Source organism: Carassius gibelio, chromosome B1 (assembly GCF_023724105.1).
Source record: "Carassius gibelio isolate Cgi1373 ecotype wild population from Czech Republic chromosome B1, carGib1.2-hapl.c, whole genome shotgun sequence".
NCBI classification, from domain to species: Eukaryota; Metazoa; Chordata; class Actinopteri; order Cypriniformes; family Cyprinidae; genus Carassius; species Carassius gibelio.
This window is the reverse complement of record NC_068396.1, coordinates 19388331-19414322: the sequence shown is the minus strand read 5'-3', so window position 1 is coordinate 19414322 and position 25992 is coordinate 19388331. Positions and strand designations below refer to the sequence as shown.

The following is a 25992-nucleotide window of genomic DNA, read 5'->3' as shown; positions in this document are numbered from 1 at the left end:
GAACGAATCATTAGATGTAACCGGATCTTTTTGAAACAGTTCACCAAATCGAACTGAATCGTTTTAAATTAATCCACAAATGACTTAAGCTGTTAACCTTTTTAATGTGGCTGACACTCCCTCTGAGTTAAAACAAGCCAATATCCCGGAGTAATTCATTTACTCAAACAGTAAACTGACCGAACTGATGTGAAAAGAGAAAAGAAGATGAAACACCGAGCCGAGCCAGATAATGAACAACAGACTGACTCGTTCACGAGTCAAGAACCGTTTACGAATTTGTGTCCAATTCGAGAACCGAGTTGATGATACTGCGCATGTGTGATTCAGCGTGAAGCAAACCGACACACAGAGCGCTGGACCGAACTGATTCTTTTGGTGATTGATTCTGAACTGATTCTGTGCTAATGTTACGAGCCCAGGTAAACCGAAGGCTTGCAATCATCGCCAATGACGTCATTACGTCGAGCGCAAAAGAACCGGTGAACTGTTTTCTTCAACCGGTTTATTGAATCGAACTGTCAGAAAGAACTACTGGTGATCCGGAAACCGATGCAACCGGTACTTGACTCGTGAACGAGTCATTATCTGGCTCGGCTCGGTGTTCATCTCTCTCTTCACAGCAGTTCAGTCAGCACGCGCAGTCTTCTTAATCGCTTGATTCGCTCAATGATGTGCCAGCTTCATCAAACCTGCCATCTACAGTTCTGGCAGTGGTAATGTGGGTAACGAGTAACGATGCAGCACATAACAAAAATAACGGAGTAAAAGTATTAAACTCATCGTACTGAAGTAAAAGTGGAAGTAGGGGAAAATAATAATACTCTAAAGTACAGATACCGCCTTTTAGTACTTAAGTACAGTAGTGAAGTAGTTCTATTTCGTTACTATACATCTCTGACTGTCCATGTCCAGAAAGGTGAAAAAAAACATTATCAAAGTAGTCCATGTGACATCAGAGGGTCAGTTAGAATTTTTTGAAGCATCGAAAATACATTTTGGTCTAAAAATAGCAAAAACTATGACTTTATTCAGCATTGTCTTCTCTTCCGTGTCTGTTGTGAGAGAGTTCAAAACAAAGCAGTTTGTCATATCTGGTTCGCGAACAAATCATTCGATGTAACCGGATCTTTTTGAACCAGTTCACCAAAACAAACTGAATCATTTTAAATGGTTCGCATCTCTAATACGCATTAATCCACAAATGACTTGAGTTGTTACCTTTTTAAATTAGGCTGACACTACCTCTGAGTTCAAACAAACCAATATCCCGGAGTAATTAATTTACTCAAACAGTACATTGACTGAACTCCTGTGAAGAGAGAACTGAAGATGAACACCGAGCCGAGCCAGATAATGACAGATAAGGAACTATCCCTTTAAGAAATATTGTTGTAGGACTGCTGCAATAACCACATTGATGATGGTTGACACTCCAAACTTATAGGCAGAGTGTAGAGCCAGTGTGTAGCTGTCACATAAAATCATGTCAGAGGCGATGACAGGCGAAAACCATTTCAACCCACAGCCCAAAAAAGTCAGCTCACAAATGTTGGAGTTTTTTTGGATTCTGTAATAAAAGTTGAGGTGTTAAAAACCCCAGTTTTTGCAGAAACTGCTTATCAACAGTAATTTTGAAAACACATCAAATGAAGCCTTTATCTACAACACTTTATCTACATTAACGGGTACTCATAATGTATGCTGCCATGAATTTTATTTTTTCATAAATAATTGTAAAGTACCATTTTACCGGAGGTGGTTATATAATGTATGTGTTTACTATAAGATATATCACAAGGCATAACAAATGCGTTAAATCATTTTATAATGCATAATATATTAAGGCTTCTTCTAAAGTTCTTTTTGAAAAATTTTGTAAAAAAAAAAAAAAAAAAAAAAAAAAACAACAGTTTAAATTAATAATGGCATTATGCCATTATTAATATTAAAATGAAGTGCTGTCAAATGATTAATCACATCCAAAATAAAAGTTTTTCAAAATATTTGTTTGTACAGTGTATATATTCAGTACACACATACTGTATACATGTATATTATGAAAACAAAAACTTTTATTTTGGATGTGATTAATCGTTTGACAGCACTATTTATTTAATTAAATTCTATTCTAATTGTGTTATTAATTTGGGCATCAATAATGTAGTGGAAATCCGTCAAAAATGATTAATGCAAAGTGTGAACTATATGATTATTTACAATGTAACTGAAAGCAGATGCAAAAAAGCTATTACACAATGTGCCGTTTTTAGTGATTCACGGGTGCATTTATATTTGCATTTACATTTTACATTTAGCTGACACTTTTATCCAAAGCGACTTACAATCGCTACATATGTCAGAGGTCGCACGCCTCTGGAGCAACTAGGGGTTAAGTGTCTTGCTCAGGGGGGACACATTGGTGTCTCACAGTCGATTCGAACCCGAGTCTTCCACACCAAAGGACTGTGTCTTATCCACTCCCCCCCCCTCCCCCCCCACACACATTTAAATCTGGGGCTTCTCTTAATCAAAGACACTTTTAACTAAAATTCCAGTTGACACCGAGTCAACTTAGTTTTTAGTCAGCAGTTGACATAGACCTTCATTTAATTGTAAGCGTCTATGTTAGTGTGAGTGTATGTGGGGGTGTGCACATGTGGGTGAGAGTGTATTTGAGTGCATCTGTGTGTTTGTGATGGAAAGAACTATGAGTGAAAATAGAGTCCAATACTACGGGTCTCTAATCTTGAAAAGGTATATAAATATAAAACTAAGGGGAAGGAAAATGGCACTGAAACACCAAACACCAATGACTTGTACATACACTACGTAGACACAAGTATTGGGACAACCCCTTCTTTAGAACAGAATAAGGTACTTCCAAAACTGTGGCAACAAAGATGGAAACATAATTAATGTATTGAAAAACTGTATTTCCATCTCTGTTGCAACAGTTTTGGAAGTGTGTAAAATGACTCTACCCATATGTACAAATCACTGGTGTTTGGCTTTTAGTTTTTGGCTCAAGGTCTGCATTTAAAGTCACACCAGAGGTGTTCAGCTGGGATCAGGACTTGGCTTTCTGCAGACGAGTCAAGTTCTTCCACACTGACTGAATCAATCATTTCTTTTTGAATCTTGCCTTCTACACAGAGGCACTGTCATGTTAGAATAGAAAAGGGTTCTGTCCAAACTGTTGCTATAAAATTAGAAACACGCAATTCCCTACAACATCATTGGAAATGACCAAAGTAGTCCAACCTGTTCATTAGAAGTGGGTGTCCAAATACTTGCAATACAATATAGTGTAAATACCAGTATTTAAACATGCTTTTATAATTTCATGCTATATAAGACCTAACACATGGATGTATAATGAGCAGCAATAAAATACATTTTAGAATGCTAAGTCATACTTCTGTGGATATTTTGGCAAAATCAATAAAAAAATAAATCAAAAGTAATGTAACACATTACAATTCATAGACAATAATATTGTAATGTAACTAATTACATTCAAACGTAACTAATGTATTACATTTTGGAAGTAACTTGCCCAACTCTGCTCATTTCTAAACTATAAGCTTTGTAAAAATGGACGTGTTTCAGAAGGGCAGGGGAGAGAGGAGCTATCTTTGAACCTTAAACCACATAAACACATTGCATTACACAAAATAATGTTATTTTTAGCATTGTCATATGGTCCTGTGCGATACAATAAAAATTTGCTGGTTTTTATATAATTCAATATTTTTAATTATCACCGAGGCATTAACATGACCAAAGTGACAGTAAGTACATTTGTACATCTTACAAAATATTTATATTTCAAATAAACCCTGTTCTTTTTAGATTTCTGTTTACTAAATAATCCTGAAAAATCTAATATATTATTGTTTTCACACAAAAAATAAATAATATAATAAATGACTTGTAATTAATTGTAATATGTAATACAATTTGAAATAAATTGTAAAATTTCACAATAATTCTGTGATAGTATTAATATTGACTTTTTTTTTTTTAAAGATTACAAAAATTGTAGCTTATACGTCAGAGAGCTTCACCTTGACTAAAATAACATTTTTATGACGTACTAAAATTATATTTTTTGAGAAAAAAAAGAAAAAGAAAAGATAAACAGATTCTGCAAGTGGCATGTAAATATTAGAGTAGTGCGAGAATGGAAAGAACTGATTTTAAGGTCAGTCGTACCCTTGATGGTCCTCTGTAGAGAGTACGGAAATGATCCCAGGCCTGAGTCTGCTGGGCTTCCAGAGTGACTTCAGTCAACATCTACTCAGATCAACATACTCACAGAACCAAAACAGCCCTGACACAAGACACTTGGCCAGACATAATCCTAAAGACAATTAAATTTAACATGTTTGTGAAAATACATCAAAAACATCTATAAAAACATTAGAATGCAAACCATGCTGCAAGATATGGACTTGATAAATAGCAAACTAGGCAAATTCTACATAAACCCTTCAAGAATCAGTGGAGTGTTAATCGCATCGAATGTGACATTTTCATACACAAGCCTATAAAGTGGGAAAGACAAGTGATTAAAGACTGACAGATGTGACATTAAAAAAAAACAAAAAAAAAAAAAACCTTGACATCAACAGATTTCAAGCAGGAAGAAAATAAGTTGTGAAATACTTTGATATTGCTTGCAATGAATTGTTTATGTGGTCATATACTACTTCTCGTGGCTGTATATGAATTTGAAGAATTTACATTAATTAATATATAATAATCCAAATTTAATCAACGTTGGCCCAGATTTACAGACAGGCCCTTCATACATAAAAACACATTTACACTTATTTAAAGACACATTCCAGTGTCCTTCACACCAATCAGAATCATTCCATCACTTGGTTTGGCTCAAATCGGCCTCCAGTGATCCAAAACCTCTCAGTCTCTGTCATCCAATGTCAATGACTTCTCCAGTCCCAAAGGCACGAAGCCGAGCACAAACCCTAAAGATCTGCCAAACTCCACCCAGAGACGCTTTTCAACAGAATGCTCCAAAATAAAATCAAGTGTATCCTCACTTTACCTCCCTGGTTCTCTATATATAATCAGAGTCTGTTTTGAGTGGCACAAAGAACAAATGCTACTGTCACTGCAGAAGAATAAATGCAATTATTGCTCCCTCCCTTCAGCAGAAAGAAGGAGATGAACATTGTCACGCTGTTTCAGCTGTCTCCGGATAAAGGGCACTGAGCTGGAGGACGTCGATTTTGCGTGACAGTGTTGTGGGAAAGGTAGGATAATTAGGTGAAGCATTCATTAAATCCGTTATTTACGCACGACTTATTTAAATAAACCAATTACACACTTTTTGAATGCCCAATGTATTTCCTAGCTTAAAAAAAGCAAAAAGCCACTTTTCTTCACCTCGAGACATCAGGAGGAGCACTTCAGCCAACTAGACAAGATGTTGAAATCGTTTAGAGAACGTCTGACCTACTTCTAAAGATCTGCCATTTTCTTTTTCTTCACACTTAGGATCAAGCCTCCTCTAGACCTAAAGTATCATGTTTTGTTTAGATTAAACCTAATGTTTCTTGTAGGTTGTTAGGAAGGAACCAAAACAGCTTCAGAAAATATATAACAGTAAAAGGTCCTTGCACACAGTCCGAAATTTCCTATAAAAAATGTCCGATCAAAATACTTGCAATGGATGCGAAAATGCAGAAAATTGAACCTGGTCCGATTTTTATGTTTATTTTTATGATGGACAAAAGTTTTGGAGGCAGTGGGTAAACGTGATAGACACAACACAAGGTCATATTTATTTTTCAAAATGTGAAAATTTCGAACTCAAGTGTGCAATGGCCTTAAGATACCATAAGTATTTTTAGTTTAATGTTTATCCAGTTTAACCATATTTATTCCTTTCCATATTATAATCATGGCAGAGATTTTGGGTTAGGTTTACAATTCATGTCCTATTTTGTACAACCCTCCCCTAGTTTGTGACATCATGAGAGCAATGTAGGTTCATATATATATATATATATATATATATATATATATATATATATATATATATATATATATATATATATATATATATATATATATATATATATATATATATAACATATTTAAATAAAACTACAATTGAAGTTAAATATAAATAAAATACAAATAAATAAAACAAATATTATATTTATGTCTAAAGTTAATGTTTTGTTAGGTACAAAAATATATCTGAAATACTTTTATTTTGGGGGAATTTTCGAAGCAATTAATTGTGATTAATCCATTTACTTAATCTGCACGTCATGTAATTGTTTTTATTATTTTAAAAAAAACCTGAATATGTTTTTTTCTTCCATGTATGAGATGTTTGTATGGGTATGAGTACATCCAAGCATTTAAATTGTTATCTTTGCATGCTAAAAGCAGTTTCTGCTGCAAGAGCACTGCATTCATAGATGAAAAGGAGAGAGAGCGGAAGAAAAAAACATCAAAACGCTGTGTGTCGTCCTCCTGTCAGCCTTGTTATCATTAGCATGCAGGAGTTCTGAAGCATTAAGTGTTAATTAAAGCAAAAGTCTCCACAGGTATAATTCTGTGTGTTAGCAGGTTCCTGAAAACTTGGACGTGAAGAAAAGTGCTGAATTATGCCTGTTACAGATAACACAGTGCTGATGGCTGAGGGTTTGCTGAAGGAGAGAGAGGATGAAGGGATGCGGGAGAAGAGGAATAGGTCAAAAGGTTCATGTCACTTCCTGACTTGTCTTTTAGGCTCACTGTCACATTGCATAAAACGCCAAGTCTCTTGACCAACAAGCAATGAATGCTCAATGAAGAGAGAAATAGAAAGTAGAGAATGTCTCCAAAAGAGCGAGAAATGAGAGAGAGAAATGTAGATGAGAGAGGTAGAAAGAAAGAAAGAGACATACAGACAAGGCAGGAGTGTTTCATCACTCTATTCCTGCCAGTAAACAAATGCATGAAAGTAGGGAGAGAGTATAATGCAATCATAAGCAAGCTAATTTGCTTTGAACCAGCAGGGAAAAAGCCATTTCCGTTTCAGGGATGAATGAACACACAAAAGGCAGAGTGGAAGACACCTATGATTCTCCGTCGAGCTGAAGTAGAGCAATGATGCACCTCAAAAAGTGCTGGACTTGGTCAGTTATAGAAAAGAGAAAATGCAATGCAATATCAAATCAGTTTATTGTAAAGGTCTAATACTAATTAAAAACAAAATCTAAAATCTGAAATCTAAACTGCAATTAAGTTTGTTGCCAAATCAATTTACAATATAAATGTAAAACTATTTTAAACACAGCATTTCTTACGGCTGAGGTAAGATTTAATCATCTTAACCTAAGCAAACCCAGTGTAGTTGTAGAATGCAATTCCACTCAATTACCTTTCTCCCATGAGCCTCTGCCACAATCCCATGATGAGCAGACATCACTTTGGTCTGAAAAAACACGAGGTGAAGGGTTAAATAAAATTGACAGATTATGACAAAAGCAGTTCAGTGATACAGTCAGACTCGAATACAGATCTGTCATAATAATTTTCCAACTACTCTAACAAGCTTCATCTGATCATAAAAAGGTGAAATTATCTGTCACGAGGGTCTGCAGCAGTCCTCTCTATGATATCATTTGCAGTTTTATGTTTTATACTTCTGTATGTTGGTCACACCACATGCCTTTAATCATCCAGACAAACAATGTTAAAATATGAAGCAGCAATGAAGCTTTTGTAAAAAATATGTATTTTTCTGAATCCACTTAAGATGTTATTCTTTTAACTACTCACATACAGAAATGTTAATATATCATATGCAATATCATCCTATATCAAGAGTTGTATTGTTATCTTTAAAGAGACAGTTCACACAAAATTGTTATTCAACGCCATATTTTATATTCACATTCTGTAACGAGTGAGCAAAACGAGACGGAGTTAGAATCCAAATGCAAGCACAAGTAAATTTACTTAAAAAACACAAATATATATATAATCCAACCCTGGAACAAGATTATAATCCACACAAGCCATGAGAGAAACTACTTGGAACACACATACAGGAGCAACGACCAACAAAAACAACTGAAACTGGGTTTATTTAATCACTGTAAATATGAATTGCAGTTGCCTGCATTTTTGAATATATTATTAGATTATCACATCGCTGACCCATTAATCCAGCACTTTCTGCTGACTTTTATTATTTCATTTACAGTACATCACTAGCTTACAGAAATATAACATTCTTTTGTTATGGTGCAGTGCAGATTCAGTCAGCAGGAATCATGGACCATGTGTTTAAGGTAAAAGCAGCTTTGCATTGTTTTCACAGGTGATCAAATATTCTAATCACACTGGCTGGGAATTTTTGGAATCATTTTTTCTTTACTTCCAAAAGAATAACTGTTTAGGGATACTAGCATGGCTGTCTTTTGTGCCTGCAGCCATCAGCCTCCTATGGTTATGACTAATTCAGGTGCATGCTGAGAAAGCCATTTGCATTCCATTTACATACACTCCACTGCCCTATAACAGAAATACAATTACCGTTGATAATACATATACCCTGGCTGTATGCATATAAAAGTACTTAAAAGTCATATCACCTTTAATGTGAACTCTTTGCAGTCCCAAAGAGTGTATGAGAGAGATACTGTACAATAATGAATAGAAACATGATCAAACTAAAAAAGTCCCTTAAAGAAAGGTTGTTCTGTGCTGATACAATTATGATGAGTGCATGATAGACTGAGGGACACACTGATGGACAGACGAAAGACATGAAGAAACAGTTCAATGAAGTTTTAAAGTTTTTTTCAGTCATTATTTACTCACCATCATGTCTTTTCAAACTCATATACTTTCATGTATTTCTCTATACAACAGTTCATATATCAAAAAAGTATACAAATGAATAAAAAGTAGCCAGAATGCTCTTTGTGGAAGATGTCCAGTCAAATTTCAGTAAATTATATCTCTTCCATGCACTAATCTGTCGTACAGCGTTAGATGGTATACATTCAGATTTGAAATATTTGGCAAAAGTCATATGGGCTACTTTCCACCTTCACGGTGTTTATTTATTTTATTTATTTATCCATTTTAGAGCTTGACTGACATGGGTAATATGAACTTATAAGCAAAATGACAATTCTTTAAGAATGCAGACTTCAGAAGCATTTAGAGGTGAATAAAATATGCCAAAATTGTCATATTTGGATGAACACACTGACTGTGAAATGTGACTTGCCCGACTGACCTGTGCCAGAGAAGCAGAGCGCGATCGAGAGCTCTCTGCACTGGGGCTGTCCGCTGGCTGTGAGCCCTGGTTGGATGTGCATTTGTAGCAGCTCCACGAGTACTGCCTCTCGCTCAAAACACCCACCTCTTTAACGCTGAAGACACTGGCAGTAATACAGGTGTCCACAGCTACACATAAAACAAGGATTCAGAATGAGGCTAACTGTGGTCTATTTGTGTAGAACGTTTAGGCAGAGTGCTATAACAGCTTGTTTAAGTAACAAATATGTGACTCAAATAAGGGATCAGAAAAAATAACCACAAATGTCTTGATTTTTTTAATGACTGGCTGCCAGTACTGACTGATATAATGCTATATTTTTTTAACAGAGGTATCACAATAACTATGATATTTATGAAATTAAATATTGATATCACATTAATATTACACATATGATACTACTGTAAATAATCCAGCACCAATAATGATCTGGCTGACACTTCCACATAGTGGTTGGTTGTATTGCAGCTTGATACTAGGAGGCATCTGTCACAAACTGGAAAAGTAGAAGATGCAGTGTGTACAGTAGCTACTACTGCAACACAAACTCACATCGGAGGAGATGAAAGGGAAAAATCAGACATTCTACCTGCAACTGAAAAAAATCAGCTCGCCAATGCAGAGTGTTAGAAACCCCAGTCTGCAGGAAGTCTCGATCAACAGTAAAATCGTTAGAGAAGTTACGGTTACAAAATCTCTCCACTTTTCTACATTTGTATTGTAAGTTATAAAAAAGGTCAAAAATAAAAATAAAAGTTAAACATGAACTTGACTGTTTAACATGACATGTTTATTTATTTATTTAGAATTTATATAGATATCGCAATATAGTTATCATAAATAATTTTGGCCATGATAATAGTGTAGTAAAAATGTAGATTGTGACAAGTCCAATTTATGAGAGTAAATATATTTAACAATTACAGCATGAAGCATGTTTTATTAACAACATTATGAAACAAATAAATCAATTTTGTTTGTTATAGCAAAAGGCATTGTACTGTGCTCCTGCAGTGCACAGATGATACTGTATATGTGTGTGTACCTATAGATAATGATCTCCTCTTTGCTCACCTGGCATCTCTTGTACTGCTGTAGAGTACAAGACTTTCCTTAGAAAGCCACGTTTCTGTTACAAACACGCCAGGTTCCACCTCCACACAATCACGGCGCACACCCTCACCTGAATTCTAAACCATCACCACCTAATACTCATCACCTGCCTTCCACCTCAGCCCTACATAAACCACACACACGCACCCAGTCATTGTCCGGTCACGTCACAATGACAAGATCATTCATCTGCGCTAACTATAAGGACTAACTCCTCTTTACCTTCTCTCCAAAGATATTCTCCGAAGTCCACTCCTTCCTCATCTTCTCTCTAAGGATTATTTCCGAAGACTCCTCCAAGCCCTCACGGTGCGTGTGTGTGTGTTCACCTCCTTCCCGGCACGGATCCAGATCCCTCATCCACTCCTCACTACCTGCTCCTCTGCTTGTGTCTTTAAATAAACATCTTACTCATCTGTTACTCCTCTGTCTCCGAGTGATCCGTAACAGTTTCTAGCATTTGTAAAACTGCATTTTTCCATCTCAAAAATATATAAAAATTACGGCCTATGCTCTCAATGTCAAATGCAGAAATGTTAATCCATGCATTTATGACTTCAAGGTTAGATTATTGTAATGCTTTATTGGGTGGTTGTTCTGCATGCTTAGTAAACAAACTACAGCTAGTCCAAAATGCAGCAGAAAGAGTTCTTACAAGAACCAGGAAGTATGACCATATTAGCCCAGTCCTGTCAACACTGCACTGGCTCCCTATCAAACATCATTATAATCCTCCATGTCTGCTACGTTCTCAAAACTCAGTCAATTTGATAATACCTATAATATCAAAATCAACTGCAGGCGGCAGATTCTTTTCCTAGTTGGCGCCTAAACTCTGGAATAACGTACCTAAAATTGTTTGGGAGGCAGACACACTCTTGTAGTTTAAATTTAGATTAAAGACCCATCTCTTTAAAGGAATTTTAGGCTGCATTAATTAGGAACACTTCCTATAACACCCGATGTACTTGCTACATCATTAAAAAAAATGGCAGCTACGCTAATATTAGTCTGTTTCTCTCTTATTCTGAGGTCACCATCACCAGATCCAGTCTGTATCCAGATCAGAGGGTCACTGCAGTCACCCGGATCCAGTACGTATCCAGACCAGATGGTGGATCAGCACCTAGAAAGGACCTCTACATCCCTGAAAGACAGCGGAGACCAGGACAACTAGAGCCCCAGATACAGATCCCCTGTAAAGACCTTGTCTCAGATGACCACCAGGACAAGACCACAGGAAACTGATGATTATTCTGCACAATCTGACTTTGCTGCAGCCTGGAATTGAACTACTGGTTTCGTCTGGTCAGAGGAGAACTGGCCCCCAACTGAGCCTGGTTTCTCCCAAGGTTTTTTTCTCCATTCTGTCACCGATGGAGTTTCGGTTCCTTGCAGCTGTCGCCTCTGGCTTGCTTAGTTGGGGTCACTTCATTTACAGTGATATCATTGACTTGATTGCAAATAAATGCACAGACACTATTTAAACTGAACAGAGATGACATCACTAAATTCAATGATGAACTGCCTTTAACTGTCATTTGGCATTATTTGACACAATGTATTTTGTTTAAAGCGCTATATAAATAAAGGTGACTTGACTTGACTTTCTGTAAGCAGATGTTGCAGTGATCCTGTCTTGGCCGAAGCCCTTTACTGACCACCTTACGCAGGTGTGACAGAGACCAGTGAAGATCTGAGTTCAACAGATTTGTGGTGGTCTCCAACAATTTCTGAGAGAAAGAAGTAAAATGGACCATTCCAAAGCTTAAAAAATAAAATAAGCTTTAAATAAAATAATCATTATCAGAGGTCGGCACACTTGCTCCAGAAACAGTGAACGATTTTGCTTATTCAGATGAAGCAGGTTTTTTAAAATCTTTAAGCTTAAATAAAAATGTTAAGTTTCAAGTTGTGTCAACTATCCTATTTCAGTTTTATTTATGAGGGAACACACTCAAATGCAACCACAGGCAATGGAAGAAATTCCCCATTACCAATGAAATCATCGAACTAAAACCAATGAGACATGAGAAACGACTTTTTTATCACAATCAAATCTCTTTTTAAATTTGTGAAATGGATTAACACTTGAGCTTGTGCTGACACTAAAATTGGCTCAGTTTATTTTCATGAGCGGAAGAATTTCTGTTAGTCTCCTCACCGGAGGCAATGTGTTTCAGCAAGGTCATATAAAGACTGAAGAGTGGGAAAGGGAAAGAGAGAGAGAAAGAGAAAGGCTTGATGCATGTTATTTAATTTTGCTGTTAGTGCAGCATTTTGTGTATTACATGCACACAAACACAGTAACACACAAGCTTGCAAACACACACGCACACATGCACATTTACCCCCTGACAGACATTTCTGAGAATTGGATGAAAACACACATTTCAAAATATTTCATCAGCTATCGGGGCAATTCACAAAGTGTGTGTGTGTTGAAATGTATGCCAGGACAAGCTTTCCTAAGGGATTGTTCAAGTATGTGTATTTATGTGTACTGTATTTTCATCTAAATTTTGTGGCTGCATGATGCCAAGTGGAGAGTCTCAAAGGCAAGGGGAAAATTTGTGTGTGTGTGTGTAAAAGAGAGAGAGAGAGTGAGAGAGAGAGAGTAGGCGAGGGGCGAGGGGATCAGGTGGTATTCTTGCCTTGCTCGCTATTTCCTTTGAATGACAAGCTGCAAATTCCCATTGGTCATGGAAGGGAGAGTCCAAACATACACTGACACACACTTACTTCCACAGAAAAACAGAAGGACTGCATAACCATATTGATCGTTTAAAGACACAGAACAGACAGAGAAAGTGATACAGATATAAAATAGCAAAATCCTTTAGCTTTTAGTAGCATGACAGTTGCATGCAACAGGACATTCTTTTAGTAAATTGGTTTGTTAAAAAATTACTCAGGTTTTTTGAGAAGTCCATTTGTGACATTTCACGTTTATAATTATTACAATTTAGAAATGAAGTTTTATTCAGATGTTTTTCTATTAGATGTTTAAATGTAAAGGAAGGTGTGCAGGTTTGATGTTAACATTCTACGAGTGAAATAAATACAGTACTGCTCTAATAAACTATGTAATATAATAGGTAGACAATTAAACACAACTTTAATTGACCAATTTACTCTAGCTAAAGGGTAGCTTAACTGGAATTTAACTGTTTTGAATTATGAGTACTGTAGCTTAGCTTGGCAAGCTAATGTTTCCCCAACATTGCTAAATAGCAAATAAAACACTTTCACAATAAATACATTTCCCCAATTAACTGAAAACCTTCCACTCTGGTAACAACAAGGACAATCTTTGAAAGTAAAAGAAGTTGTACATAATTAGGAAGGAAAAAAATAGCTCAGCAGTAAAATGTTAAACGCATAATGATCCTGTATTATAGTATACATCGAAACTAAATGCACAAATCTATAAATACAAATGTTAAACTAGTGATGACATATGTGACCCTGGACCACAAAACCAGTCTTAAGTCACTGGGGTATAATGGCAAAAAATACACTGTATGGGTCAAAATGTTAATTTTTTTTTTTATGTCAAAAATGAAGTTAAGATCATGTTGAATGAAGATATTTTGTAAATTTCCTACTGTAAATATATCAAAACTTAATTTTTGATTAGTAATATGCATTGCTAAGAACTTTATTTGGACAACTTTAAAGGCAATTTTCTCAATATTAACTTTTTTTTTTTTTTTGCATCCTCAGATTTCAGCTGTATCTCTTCCACATATTTTCCTATCCTAACAAACCATACATCATCAAAATATTAACCCTTATGACTGGTGTTGTGGTCCAGGGTCACATACGTCATCTCTAAAGATCTACTGGTAACACTTCAGTATAGGAACCAATTCTCAGAATTTGCTTAGTTAATTAGTTAATTTGGTTTGTTAATAGCAAGAAATGGACCTTAAATTAAAGTGTGATAGATCCATTAAACATCCATATTATGGAAAGAAAACAAAGAAATGGATTTTAGCAGTTGAAGGCTTTTTATTAGGATGCAAATATTGAGAAACAAGGTGTTTTTTAAAGGGGTTAATTAACTGCCTTTGTTTTTTATTTATAAGTGAGTTCCACTTATAATTTTATCAAGATTTTTACATTAAAAAAACAGTTTAGAAGTAATAAGATATTATCTGTCACCCTATTGTAATGTTCAGACCGAACATTTTTAAAAGGATGAAAATGTTATGATCCTATGCCTTCCACAGATATAAATAAATTTAGACTACTTAACTTGGGCCCTGCACTCACAGAGATGCATTTAACTGTACGTAAACATTTTGTATCGTATTTTCATTCCGTCCAGACTGAGAAAAACGAACAGAAATCTATCAAATAAATTAGCATTGCAAAAAGATGTTAATAAGAGTCAGAGAAGTTCAGTAAAATTTCAGACACAAAGTCTCTTTATTCTTGTTTATTTTGTCTCGACTTTCAGAAAATAACAAGCAGTAAAGCCGAACCCAGGGAAGATTTGAATCCAGTTGCTACAATATAATAACACTAAAACACAAATAAGAATAAATGCTTCAGAAGTTTTCAGACAGCTTTAAATAAAACTTCTGTGAGGCCTTGAGATGAGGGAAACTATTTATGGGAATGTATTTAGTTGTTCGTTTGGTAAAACTGTAGGGTGTATGTGTGCGTGGCACTGATAACCGCTAGAGGACCTAAGATGTCTAGAGAGCCTCTTCAATTATGTGCTTGTTAATTAATGAAGAAACAGCCATTAATGAGTTCTCATAACACTCCACCCTCAACTGACCCGATTAAAGCAGCCTTGAGGATAAGCTGGAATAAGTATGATAGTTCGTCTAAAGGGCGCCAATCCCTAAAAAGCTATTAAGAGGGATTGAAAAGGTACAGTATTTGTGTGTGTGTGTGTGTGTGAGAGAGAGAGAGTGCATGACCCACCACTGTGATGTTTTTATGAATACTGCTGAAACATGTCTTAACAGGTCCCTACTTTCTTAATAGTTTGATGTAAAATGCTTATTTTATTATTATTCATACCCGTATTTAATAGATTATTAGTCAAATTAAGATTACTGGTATGTTAGAAATTAACATGAAAAAGCCAATATTATAAACTTAGTTTCTTAATCAGTAGGTAGTATATTTACACTTGTTGTATTGTATGATCTTATTGTGCACTTAATTTTTTTGCCTGTAATAAAATCAATTTGCTAAATGTATACCAGCATCCGTTTGATTCAGCAACATATCTCCATTACCTTATAATTCATAAATAAATGAAAACATAGAATATATATATAAAAAAAACACTTAACTAGAATACTGAATTTGTACTTCTGATCACACTGCAAATCAGTGTTCTTCAGTGTTCTTGTTTTTTTTTTTTTTTTTTTTTTTTGTCGTTTTCCAGTGCAAATGTCTAAAGATTCTTAAATAAAAAAAAATCAAGTTTCTTAAACTAAGAAGTCATTTTTTTCCTTCTTCTGAAAAGTTTGTTTATGATGAAAACGAGGACAAATATCTGACAATGGAGACAGAAAAATATCCTTAATGCAAAAAGAAAAAAGTTTTACCGAACAAAGTTTTAGCCCACATATTAATGTTTGTTTTAACCATAAACTCATTTTTTTTTCTTTGCATCTTGAGTAATTGTATCTTGATTTAAGGATGTTTAAATATTTGTACTACAAAACAAGACAGAAATACTGAGGAAGATATATATATGTATATATATGTGCATGCAACATTTAATGACACTACTTTGTGCTCTAATTTAAGGCCTTAATTTTAAGACAAGCAGAAACACTTCTTTAATAAGCACACACATCATTAAAACAAGTAAAATGACAATGAAAAATATGATAAAATATCTGTCTGTCTGCAGAGGTAACACATAAATAATTTCATAATCATCTGGCAAAACATACTTTAGTGCCAATAAATGTTCTCAACAATAGCTATTGGCATAAAGGTTTTAAATTTTAGATTTTCAATGCATCTCACCTCCACACCTCATTCCAATTATCACATACAACTTAGCTGCTGTAGCTTCAGCTGTGTGAACAGTAAGAGAAGATCTCATTATAATTTAACAGAGCTAAATGATGTATCTTTCTATGCTGCTGTCTGAAACCAGCAAGAGTGCAATTAGTATAAAAACATTATGGGAAGCTATACTATATGGATATATTTAATAATTCATCTTGTGAGTTAGGCTGTGCATCAACACCTCACAAACTCTGCACTAAACCCTGATACAAAGTAAATAAATGCAATCATAAAAAAAAAAAAAAAAAAAAAAAATTGTGGTGACACCCTGGTCCAGTGATGAGTTGTTGTTTACTAATGCAGCCATAAGAAATATGCTATTCAAGTTAGGCAGTGAATAATTTTTGTGAGTGAAAGAAAGCTGCCATTAACAATAAAGTTCAATAAGGTACGTGAACATTTGAACAACAATAATAACAATAAGTATAGTTAACGCTGATCATCCAATTAAAAAATTTACACTCCCCATGTTGCATCAGTGAATCTTTTCACATTTTGTAATAGTTGTGAGTTTTAAAATTTTGAAGTGAAAAATCAAACATTCAATGCTGGAAAAGTTTAAAAATGGCAGAAGATGCTGGAAAACCAATGAATGTGAAGAATCTAGAGGATTTTTCTGATAAAAAAAAGGCAGCTGAACTTCTCAGGACAACAAGGACACATGAACAACTATCACAAAACATAAAAACTTAATAATAATAATACATTTTTATTACTTTTTATTAATATTGTTAATATATTATCATTAAGTTATTATTATTTTGTCTCGTGGGATATACGTAAACATCTGTTATGTGTTTTCAGGACAATTTTTATGATCCTTCTTATTTTGTTCAAATTATTCTGGCCTTTACGGCGCCTGTGAGAGGACATGGTCGGTTCACTTAGTTTTGTCATGGACACAAAATTATAATTTGTGGGAACATGATAATATGTCATGGCCAAGAGATCATTTTGACGAGGTAACAACATCCTTATGTTGAGGGAATGACATATTTTTCTCGTGGCCATGAGTTTAATGCGTAAACAAACCTGTGTGACCATAGCAAAAAATTACATTAACCATATGCCTTGGCTAGCGGACTTTATAACGTGCCAGTGGCTGTGCAAGGGCAGTGCTTGACGGGGCTATAGCCCTATCAGAAACTTGCTTAGCCCCTAGTTTCATTTGTAAATGAAAACACAACTCATTTATCATTTAGCTGACAATTATCCCAATAAAGTTTTGACGTGTTGTGATGATAATGGGTAAGTTTAAGGGTGGGTTAAGGTGTAAAGTATGGGTCAACAGTGTAATTATAAATGTAATTACAGAAATTAAATACAGATGTACTTACATGTAGTTTTTTTTTTAAATATAAGTACAATGTAAAAACATGTATGTACACAATAAGTACATTGTACTAAATTATTAATTAAAATGTAAGTACATAGTAGTTAGGGCCACTTAATATAAAGTGGGTCCGAATATATTTATTCATTCATTTTTATAACAATTATTCGTTCAGTTTATTATTTATTCATGATAAACTTAATTTGAATGCTGACTGTCATACGTAATAAAGTCACAAAGCCAAGGTATTTTCTATAATAAATTATATAATAATTCAATTCAATAATATAGTCATTCAAAAAAATAATAATCCCGGGTTGCTATGGTCACGCAGGTTTGTTTACACATTAAACTCGTGGTCACGAGAAAAACATGTTGTTTACTCAACATAAGAAGTCGGGCCACGAGAAATGGATGTCATTACCTCGTCAAAATTATCTCATGGCCACGGCATAATATGATGTTCCCACTAATTAATATTTCTTGGCCACGACATATTACAACGTTCCCACACGTTACTATGTTGTGGCCACGACAAAACTAAGTGAACTGACTATGTCCTCTCACAGGCATTATAGGCCTTATACATAGCATTTGTATATATCTGTAATCTGTAATCTGTGCTCTGTACGATATTGTCATGTACCGGAGGAAAACAATAAAAACTTGAATAAAATAAAAAAAAAGATTAACATTTTGCAGATTCTTTAAGGTACACACACACATACACACACACACTGTACAAGAATGCAAGACAAAAGACAATTAACAAGCTTCTCAATGGTGCAAGAAAGCATTCAAAAAATTGAAAGAATTCAACAATAACAAGCTGATGAGGTCAGATTGCTATATAATGCGCGCTCACACACACACACACACACACACACACACACACACACACACACACACACACACACACACACACTACCTGTTCATAGTTGAAGGTTTCTAGCATCCCTAAAATAAGTCCCTGAATCTCAGCCAGCTTTCCTTTCCCATACACAGGGTCCTGCAGGAGAGAACACATATACAAGATTAATTATTTTCCCATAGCTCTGATCACATTAGAAACCTGTGTCTGTCTATACAAAGTTTGTAAGTAAATTTTAAAGGCATGTTCTGCAGTAAACCAAATTATAAACAAATCAGGAAGTCGTGGCCTAATGGTTAGAGGGTTGGACTCCCAATCGAAGGGTTGTGGGTTCTAGTCTCGGGCCGGACGGAATTGTGGGTGGGGGGAGTGCATGTACAGTTCTCTCTCCACCTTCAATGCCTACATGGGTAATTTTGCCCTCAGTAGGGGCTCAGATTGATGCAGTCACAAAATTGAAGACCTGGAAGACTCTCTCTCTCTCACACACACACACACACACACAAACACACACAGTATCTTGTTCATTCTGAGGGACAGAAACAGTACACACATTATTTTATTGAGGGAAACTTGAAGGTCCTGCAATGGCAAACACAACAGACTTCTGATCATTCAATATTTTACAATAACAAAACACCTACTGTATTCTTAATCTCAATTTCTTCACACTTCCTCAACACATAAAAACTACTGCCTTTGTCAGTTAGTTCTCTTGCAGCAAAACATGATACTTATATTGATTCTGATATTGATTTTTTACTTTTTTTTAATTTTAATTTTATATCCTAATATAATGAAGAGAATAGGACCTAAGAGTGTGTTGTTATAGTCTACCTCCTCTGCACAAAAGATGAATGCAGCCAATTCCCCGAGGCCAAAACTGATCTCCCTTCAGAGAGACAGTCACAAACATCTGGAATACCAAATCCCTGAAGCTCAGGCTTGAAACCCAACATATGTTCTATGAGAAGAATGAAAACTAACAAAACTCAATAAATTTAGCTTTTTACAATATACAGTATTGTTCAAAATAATAGCAGTACAATGTGACTAACCAGAATAATCAAGGTTTTTAGTATATTTTTTATTGCTACGTGGCAAACAAGTTACCAGTAGGTTCAGTAGATTGTCAGAAAACAAACAAGACCCAGCATTCATGATATGCACGCTCTTAAGGCTGTGCAATTGGGCAATTAGTTGAAAGGCGTGTGTTCAAAAAAATAGCAGCGTCTACCTTTGACTGTACAAACTCAAAACTATTTTGTACAAACTTTTTTTTCTGGGATTTAGCAATCCTGTGAATCACTAAACTAATATTTAGTTGTATGACCACAGTTTTTTAAAACTGCTTGACATCTGTGTGGCATGGAGTCAACCAACTTGTGGCACCTCTCAGCTGTTATTCCACTCCATGATTCTTTAACAACATTCCACAATTCATTCACATTTCTTGGTTTTGCTTCAGAAACAGCATTTTTGATATCACCCCACAAGTTCTCAATTGGATTAAGGTCTGGAGATTGGGCTGGCCACTCCATAACATTAATTTTGTTGGTTTGGAACCAAGACTTTGCCCGTTTACTAGTGTGTTTTGGGTCATTGTCTTGTTGAAACAACCATTTCAAGGGCATGTCCTCTTCAGCATAGGGCAACATGACCTCTTCAAGTATTTTAACATATGCAAACTGATCCATGATCCCTGGTATGCGATAAATAGGCCCAACACCATAGTAGGAGAAACATGCCCATATCATGATGCTTGCACCTCCATGCTTCACTGTCTTCACTGTGTACTGTGGCTTGAATTCAGAGTTTGGGGGTCGTCTCACAAACTGCCTGTGGCCCTTGGACCCAAAAAGAACAATTTTACTCTCATCAGTCCACAAAATGTTCCTCCATTTCTCTTTAGGCCAGTTGATGTGTTCTTTGGCAAATTGTAACCTCTTCTGCACATGCCTTTTTTTTAACAGAGGGACTTTGCGGGGGATTCTTGAAAATAGATTAGCTTCACACAGACGTCTTCTAACTGTCACAGTACTTACAGGTAACTCCAGACTGTCTTTGATCATCCTGGAGGTGATCATTGGCTGAGCCTTTGCCATTCTGGTTATTCTTCTATCCATTTTGATGGTTGTCTTCCGTTTTCTTCCACGTCTCTCTGGTTTTGCTCTCCATTTTAAGGCATTGGAGATCATTTTAGCTGAACAGCCTATCATTTTTTGCACCTCTTTATAGGTTTTCCCCTCTCTAATCAACTTTTTAATCAAAGTACGCTGTTCTTCTGAACAATGTCTTGAATGACCCATTTTCCTCAGCTTTCAAATGCATGTTCAACAAGTGTTGGCTTCATCCTTAAATAGGGGCCACCTGATTCACACCTGTTTCTTCACAAAATTGATGACCTCAGTGATTGAATGCCACACTGCTATTTTTTTGAACACACCCCTTTCAACTAATTCAACTAATTGCCCAATTGCACAGCCTTAAGAGCGTGCATATCATGAATGCTGGGTCTCATTTGTTTTCTGAGAATCTACTGAACCTACTGGTAACTTGTTTGCCACGTAGCAATAAAAAAAATATACGAAAAACCTTGATTATTCTGGTTAGTCACATTGTACTGCTATTATTTTGAACAATACTGTACATCCACCACACAAACTTCAACTAGCTCCTATGGTGCTATACCCTTGGCAAATGGGACATCACTCTAATCCACAGGGGCCACCACATGGGACTAATGAGCTAAATTTGGTTTTATATTTTTTTATTTTACATCATATGCTCTTTATCTATAACAATATATCTCTGCATAGAAGGTGCATATAAAAGCAAATATAAATTGTTTACATACACGGTTTGATGCTGCACATAGGCACTCAAAATGCAGTTTGGGTATTTTTACTGTAAAGGTTTAAAAAAAAAAACTTGTTTCAAACTTCTGAATACAAGTTTAAATCACGTTCACACAGCAAATATGGAAATAATGTTAATTTCACTATTTGTTAAGAACATAGTTTTTACTATGGAGTTATTTTAATATTATTATAATACTAACTTGAATAAATACTATTGTTGTAATATTTTTGGTCAAATGCTACATTACAATTTAAAATCTTTGACAAACTTTTATAGATTTACAGAATGATATAAAGACAATTATGAAGGAAGAGAAAATAATTCGCTGCAAGAGAATAATTGTGTAAAATAACATCACTTTTTAATTCCAGCAAAGCTATTTCACCCTGATCCAGATGGTTCTCATGATTCTCAAGAGCCAACGGAGTATGCCACTAGGAGCATCTATAAACCTTCTGTGAGTTGTACAGTACGGCTACAGCTTCAGGAAGAGACAAGCAGAAAGAAGAGAGATGATCTACTAATTACTTCAGCATGTTTGACTCAGATGAGTGTCCTTGACTAAAGACATGTATGCCACTCTAGTTGCAGGTGTTATTCAGCCCCCCAATCAACAGCTACCACTTTTCAGACATCCTGTAAACAAGCTATAAACAAATATACCCAATTTAAACTTTGGAGAACCGGGATTTACAGGTGTAGAGAGGCTTTGCTGATTTCAACAACATTACCAGACTTATTCAGAATGACCAGAAATGTGATAAAAAAAAATGTCTCTACTGTAGGTCTTCTTTTTTCTTTGTGGAAAGCCATGTAAATGCAATAGTGGGTGATCTATTTTGCTGCTGGAGCCAAAGGAAACACAAACATAATATTTGCTAGAGTCTCCCATATACCTCTAAAGAAGTTTACTCTGCTAAATGAATGTTGTAAAAATATCCAGATTGGGAGTCTTTGGCTCCTCTGATCAACAGTAAGAATGATCTCCACCCAGAAAGCCATGATCTCAGAGGTCTATATCAGGGAACCACAAATCTGGACCTCGAGATCCACTTTCCTGCAGAGTTTAGCTAACCCTAATCAAACACACCTGAGCATGCTAATCAGTGTCAATCAATGTCTTTGGGATCATTCGAAAATGGCAGACAGGTGACTTTAATCAGTGTTGGAGCTAAACTCTGCAGTGCATTGGACCTCCAGGGCAAGATTTGAGGAAGGAGGGTCTATATCCTCACATGCCATCTCTTTTTCTAAAAATATCTTGGGCAGATTACTACAGTAGGTAAATATTCCATATATTCCCAGACATATCAGCTTAAGATAGTTATCTGGTTTGCTAACAATGCAGTCTAATATATCTAACCAGGGGTGCATTTCCAAAAACAGCCTCAAAGGCAGTAAGTTCTGCCGTTACCAACACAGTTCTAAGATTAGTTGATTCCCAAAACTATAGCTCCAGTGAACATTTGCAAACAGCATTGCCACCAGCTTGGTCTGGTGCAGACCACCGCCCTCTCTCTTATAATTCTGTGGAGCACAAACAAATTGTAAATCAATTCTAAGCCTTGAATTACAAAATAATAATAATAAATGTAACAAGCAAACACAGAGCGTACAGCTGCAGGTGCCTCTACCCAGGTGTAAGTGCACATTCAGGATTACACCTGTAGATTATGTAATATAGTGATTGCGATCATTTGTTAGTATAACTTGTTAGGGCTCTTTCTAACCTTTCCTGTTCCTTGTCAGTGGTACATTTGCATTCACAGCAGCACACTAATGATTACACGCTGTGAGCAAATGCCATCAAATGTCACCATCAGCAGTTAGGCAGAACCAGAGCTGCTCAGATAGACGCTGAGGCAGGGAGATTAATGAATCAACATGGGCCACAAAAAAAGAAGAAGAGACTATTACTGAATCATAATGAACATGAACAATGTCAAAAACTATAGTGACAGCAAATGTTTTGTCTTGGATTTACTTTCACTTTAAAGGGATAATCAGGTTTTCACAACAAAACTCACGGAGTTGCTACTCAAAACTAGCCCAGTCACGTTTCAAAGGGGGGTCCCCTGATAAAAATTGCATTCCAGGGCATAAAATATATGTTTTCTGGTGGGGTCTCCCTGGTAAAATTTGCATTTTAGGGGCTAATTATCATGTTATTGGGGTCGCGGAAAACCGTGGACATAATAATAATAATCCAGAAAGACGGCAACATGTTATGTCATGTCATAAGACTACATCTGTATTGCAAACTGTTTTGCTGTTACTGTTGTTATTAGCATTGGCACAAGAATGCAATGGCATTGCCATAGAAACCAACACACATTATGTAAAAAGAAAGAGCACTTACGGACACACAAATCAGATATGAACAGTTGCAATACACTGTGTGGACAGTCAGTTAATCAAATCAGATTCCATCTGGATAGGCAAAAAATCTGATTTGGGGTGACAAACTGAACGAGGCTTAAGGGATCAGTAATATTTAAAAATCTTTTTGAAAGGAAAGGTGTTCTGTTCACCAAGGCTGCATTTATTTGAACAAAAATATAGAAAAAAACATTAATTATAACAATTTAAAGTGCCCCTATTATGCCATTTTTAAGGTTCCTAATATTGGTCTCTGAGTCTCCTACAATAGGATTAGTTTTCTCAAAATATGCATTTAATATCATCTAATTTTCCAGCAGTTCTAAGATTCAGTCTTTTCAAAACCCTCCTTTCCATGAGCCTAGTCTGCTTTGATTGGTCAGATGGCCCAGTCTGTTGGGAATAGTCTACCGTGTACAGTGCGTGTCAGAAATGATATGCCCATTACCATAGTTCCGTATTTTGAACAATCGATAGAAAATAAAAAAAATCTATTGTGACCATGTCATAAGTCATCTTTAATCTTTGGGCTATGCCCTGTGTTTTGTTTGGTTTATATTATTTGGTTTATATTATTGATATGAATGTTTGTTTTCTATTGTTTGTTTTTTGGGGTGCACATTAGGTCAAGAAAAAGAGACACCAAAAATGGCTATTTTGTAGTTATTTATTCAGTTTTATTTCCTTACCTTTTTTGCTCTGGGCTCATGACTGCAGCATGGTTTGGGGATGAGGGCTTAAGAGGAAGTGTGGCCTTCCTGTTTCCTATTTTATACAATCAATTCTGGGTAATGTAGACATAATCTACTGGCTAGTCAGAGCAGGGGGGTCGTCGTTTATTGTTTATTTTGAATGTGTGTATATTTAAATGTACTGTTCAGTTTTTTTTAAGTATTTTTGTAATGTTGATCTTATGTTGTTTTGAACTTTATCTTCAATTGAGTTTATGTGGCTGTTTATGTGTTTGTATATGATTTTTCTTTTTGTGGGTTTTCCTATAATTTGGGATGGTTTGACCCTTGAGTTTAAAAAGGGCATACTTGGCCTCTCAGGGTGTAGTTTTAGTTGGTGCCTCCATGATCAGGTCTCCAGTGTCAGATGTGAGTCAATAAACTTTTTTTGACTGCAAGGAAGTGTCTCCCCGCCTTTATTCTGGTCATGTCCCCACATCTATGATTTATCATACTTGTGATTCAGTGGAGCAGCTGGTCCAAATAAACAGGGTACTGAGCCATCTTTCAAGAGCAAGTGTTTAGTGAATCTCGCCTTGAACTCCACAAGATTAGAGAAGCAGTCGTCAGTAATGACGTGTTTGTGGACGTGGAATTATGCAAATGTATTATTCTGTCACGGCTACACGTCACAGCGTAACACATTTGGATAATTCATATGATTCGAATTACTAATGACTTGTTTAGGCTGTAGAGAGTCAATTCTTTATTTTCACTACTTCATATTTTTATGAAACCAGGATTCTTGTGTTCAGTAATGTCTTTACTGATACTATTGATCAATTTAATGCATCCTTGCTGAAATGTACACATTTTTCAAGAAAAAAAAAAAAACTTACTTTAAAATCGTATGCAAACCATTATAATTCTGAGTTTTTCATTCATTGTGACTGTAATAAAAAACAGTTGATTTTTCTAATACTTTTTTCTAATACTGTTTTTCATCCTTTGTATCATAACGCTACAGTAACTGTTTTAACATCTTATGAATAGTTGTATGTTTTTGCATATTGCCAGTTTTTCAAACAAATGTTTAAAAACTGCACTTAATATTAGGAACTGTTTGTTTTAATGATCTAATCTAAAAGGAGAATGGTTTACTCCAAATAACCATTAACAACAACTTAAACAGTGGTTTAAAATACTACACATCAGTTAAGTATAAAATACAGTATCTCTTTAACTATAACTCTTTACAAATGAGCTAAATAAACAATAACCATTTGTGTATTACAGTGAAAATGAAAGAAGAACTCACTATTTGCAGTAACGCTACTACTGTATTCATAAATACAAATTCTAAACTATAAACTAATAGTGGTTTGTAATA

At 35.4% G+C, this 25992-nt stretch overlaps 1 protein-coding gene across 1 annotated transcript in view; it reads right to left on the bottom strand.

Annotated features, from left to right (window-relative positions):
- vps8 (VPS8 subunit of CORVET complex) overlaps positions 1 to 25992 on the bottom strand; it is a 171726-nt gene that overhangs the window by 10360 nt on the left and 135374 nt on the right. The window contains 7 exon segments of the mRNA XM_052546015.1: positions 4219 to 4299; positions 7409 to 7462; positions 9281 to 9412; positions 9414 to 9450; positions 10368 to 10411; positions 12043 to 12168; positions 18748 to 18828. Coding sequence (XP_052401975.1) covers positions 4219 to 4299; positions 7409 to 7462; positions 9281 to 9412; positions 9414 to 9450; positions 10368 to 10411; positions 12043 to 12168; positions 18748 to 18828 — 555 coding nt within the window.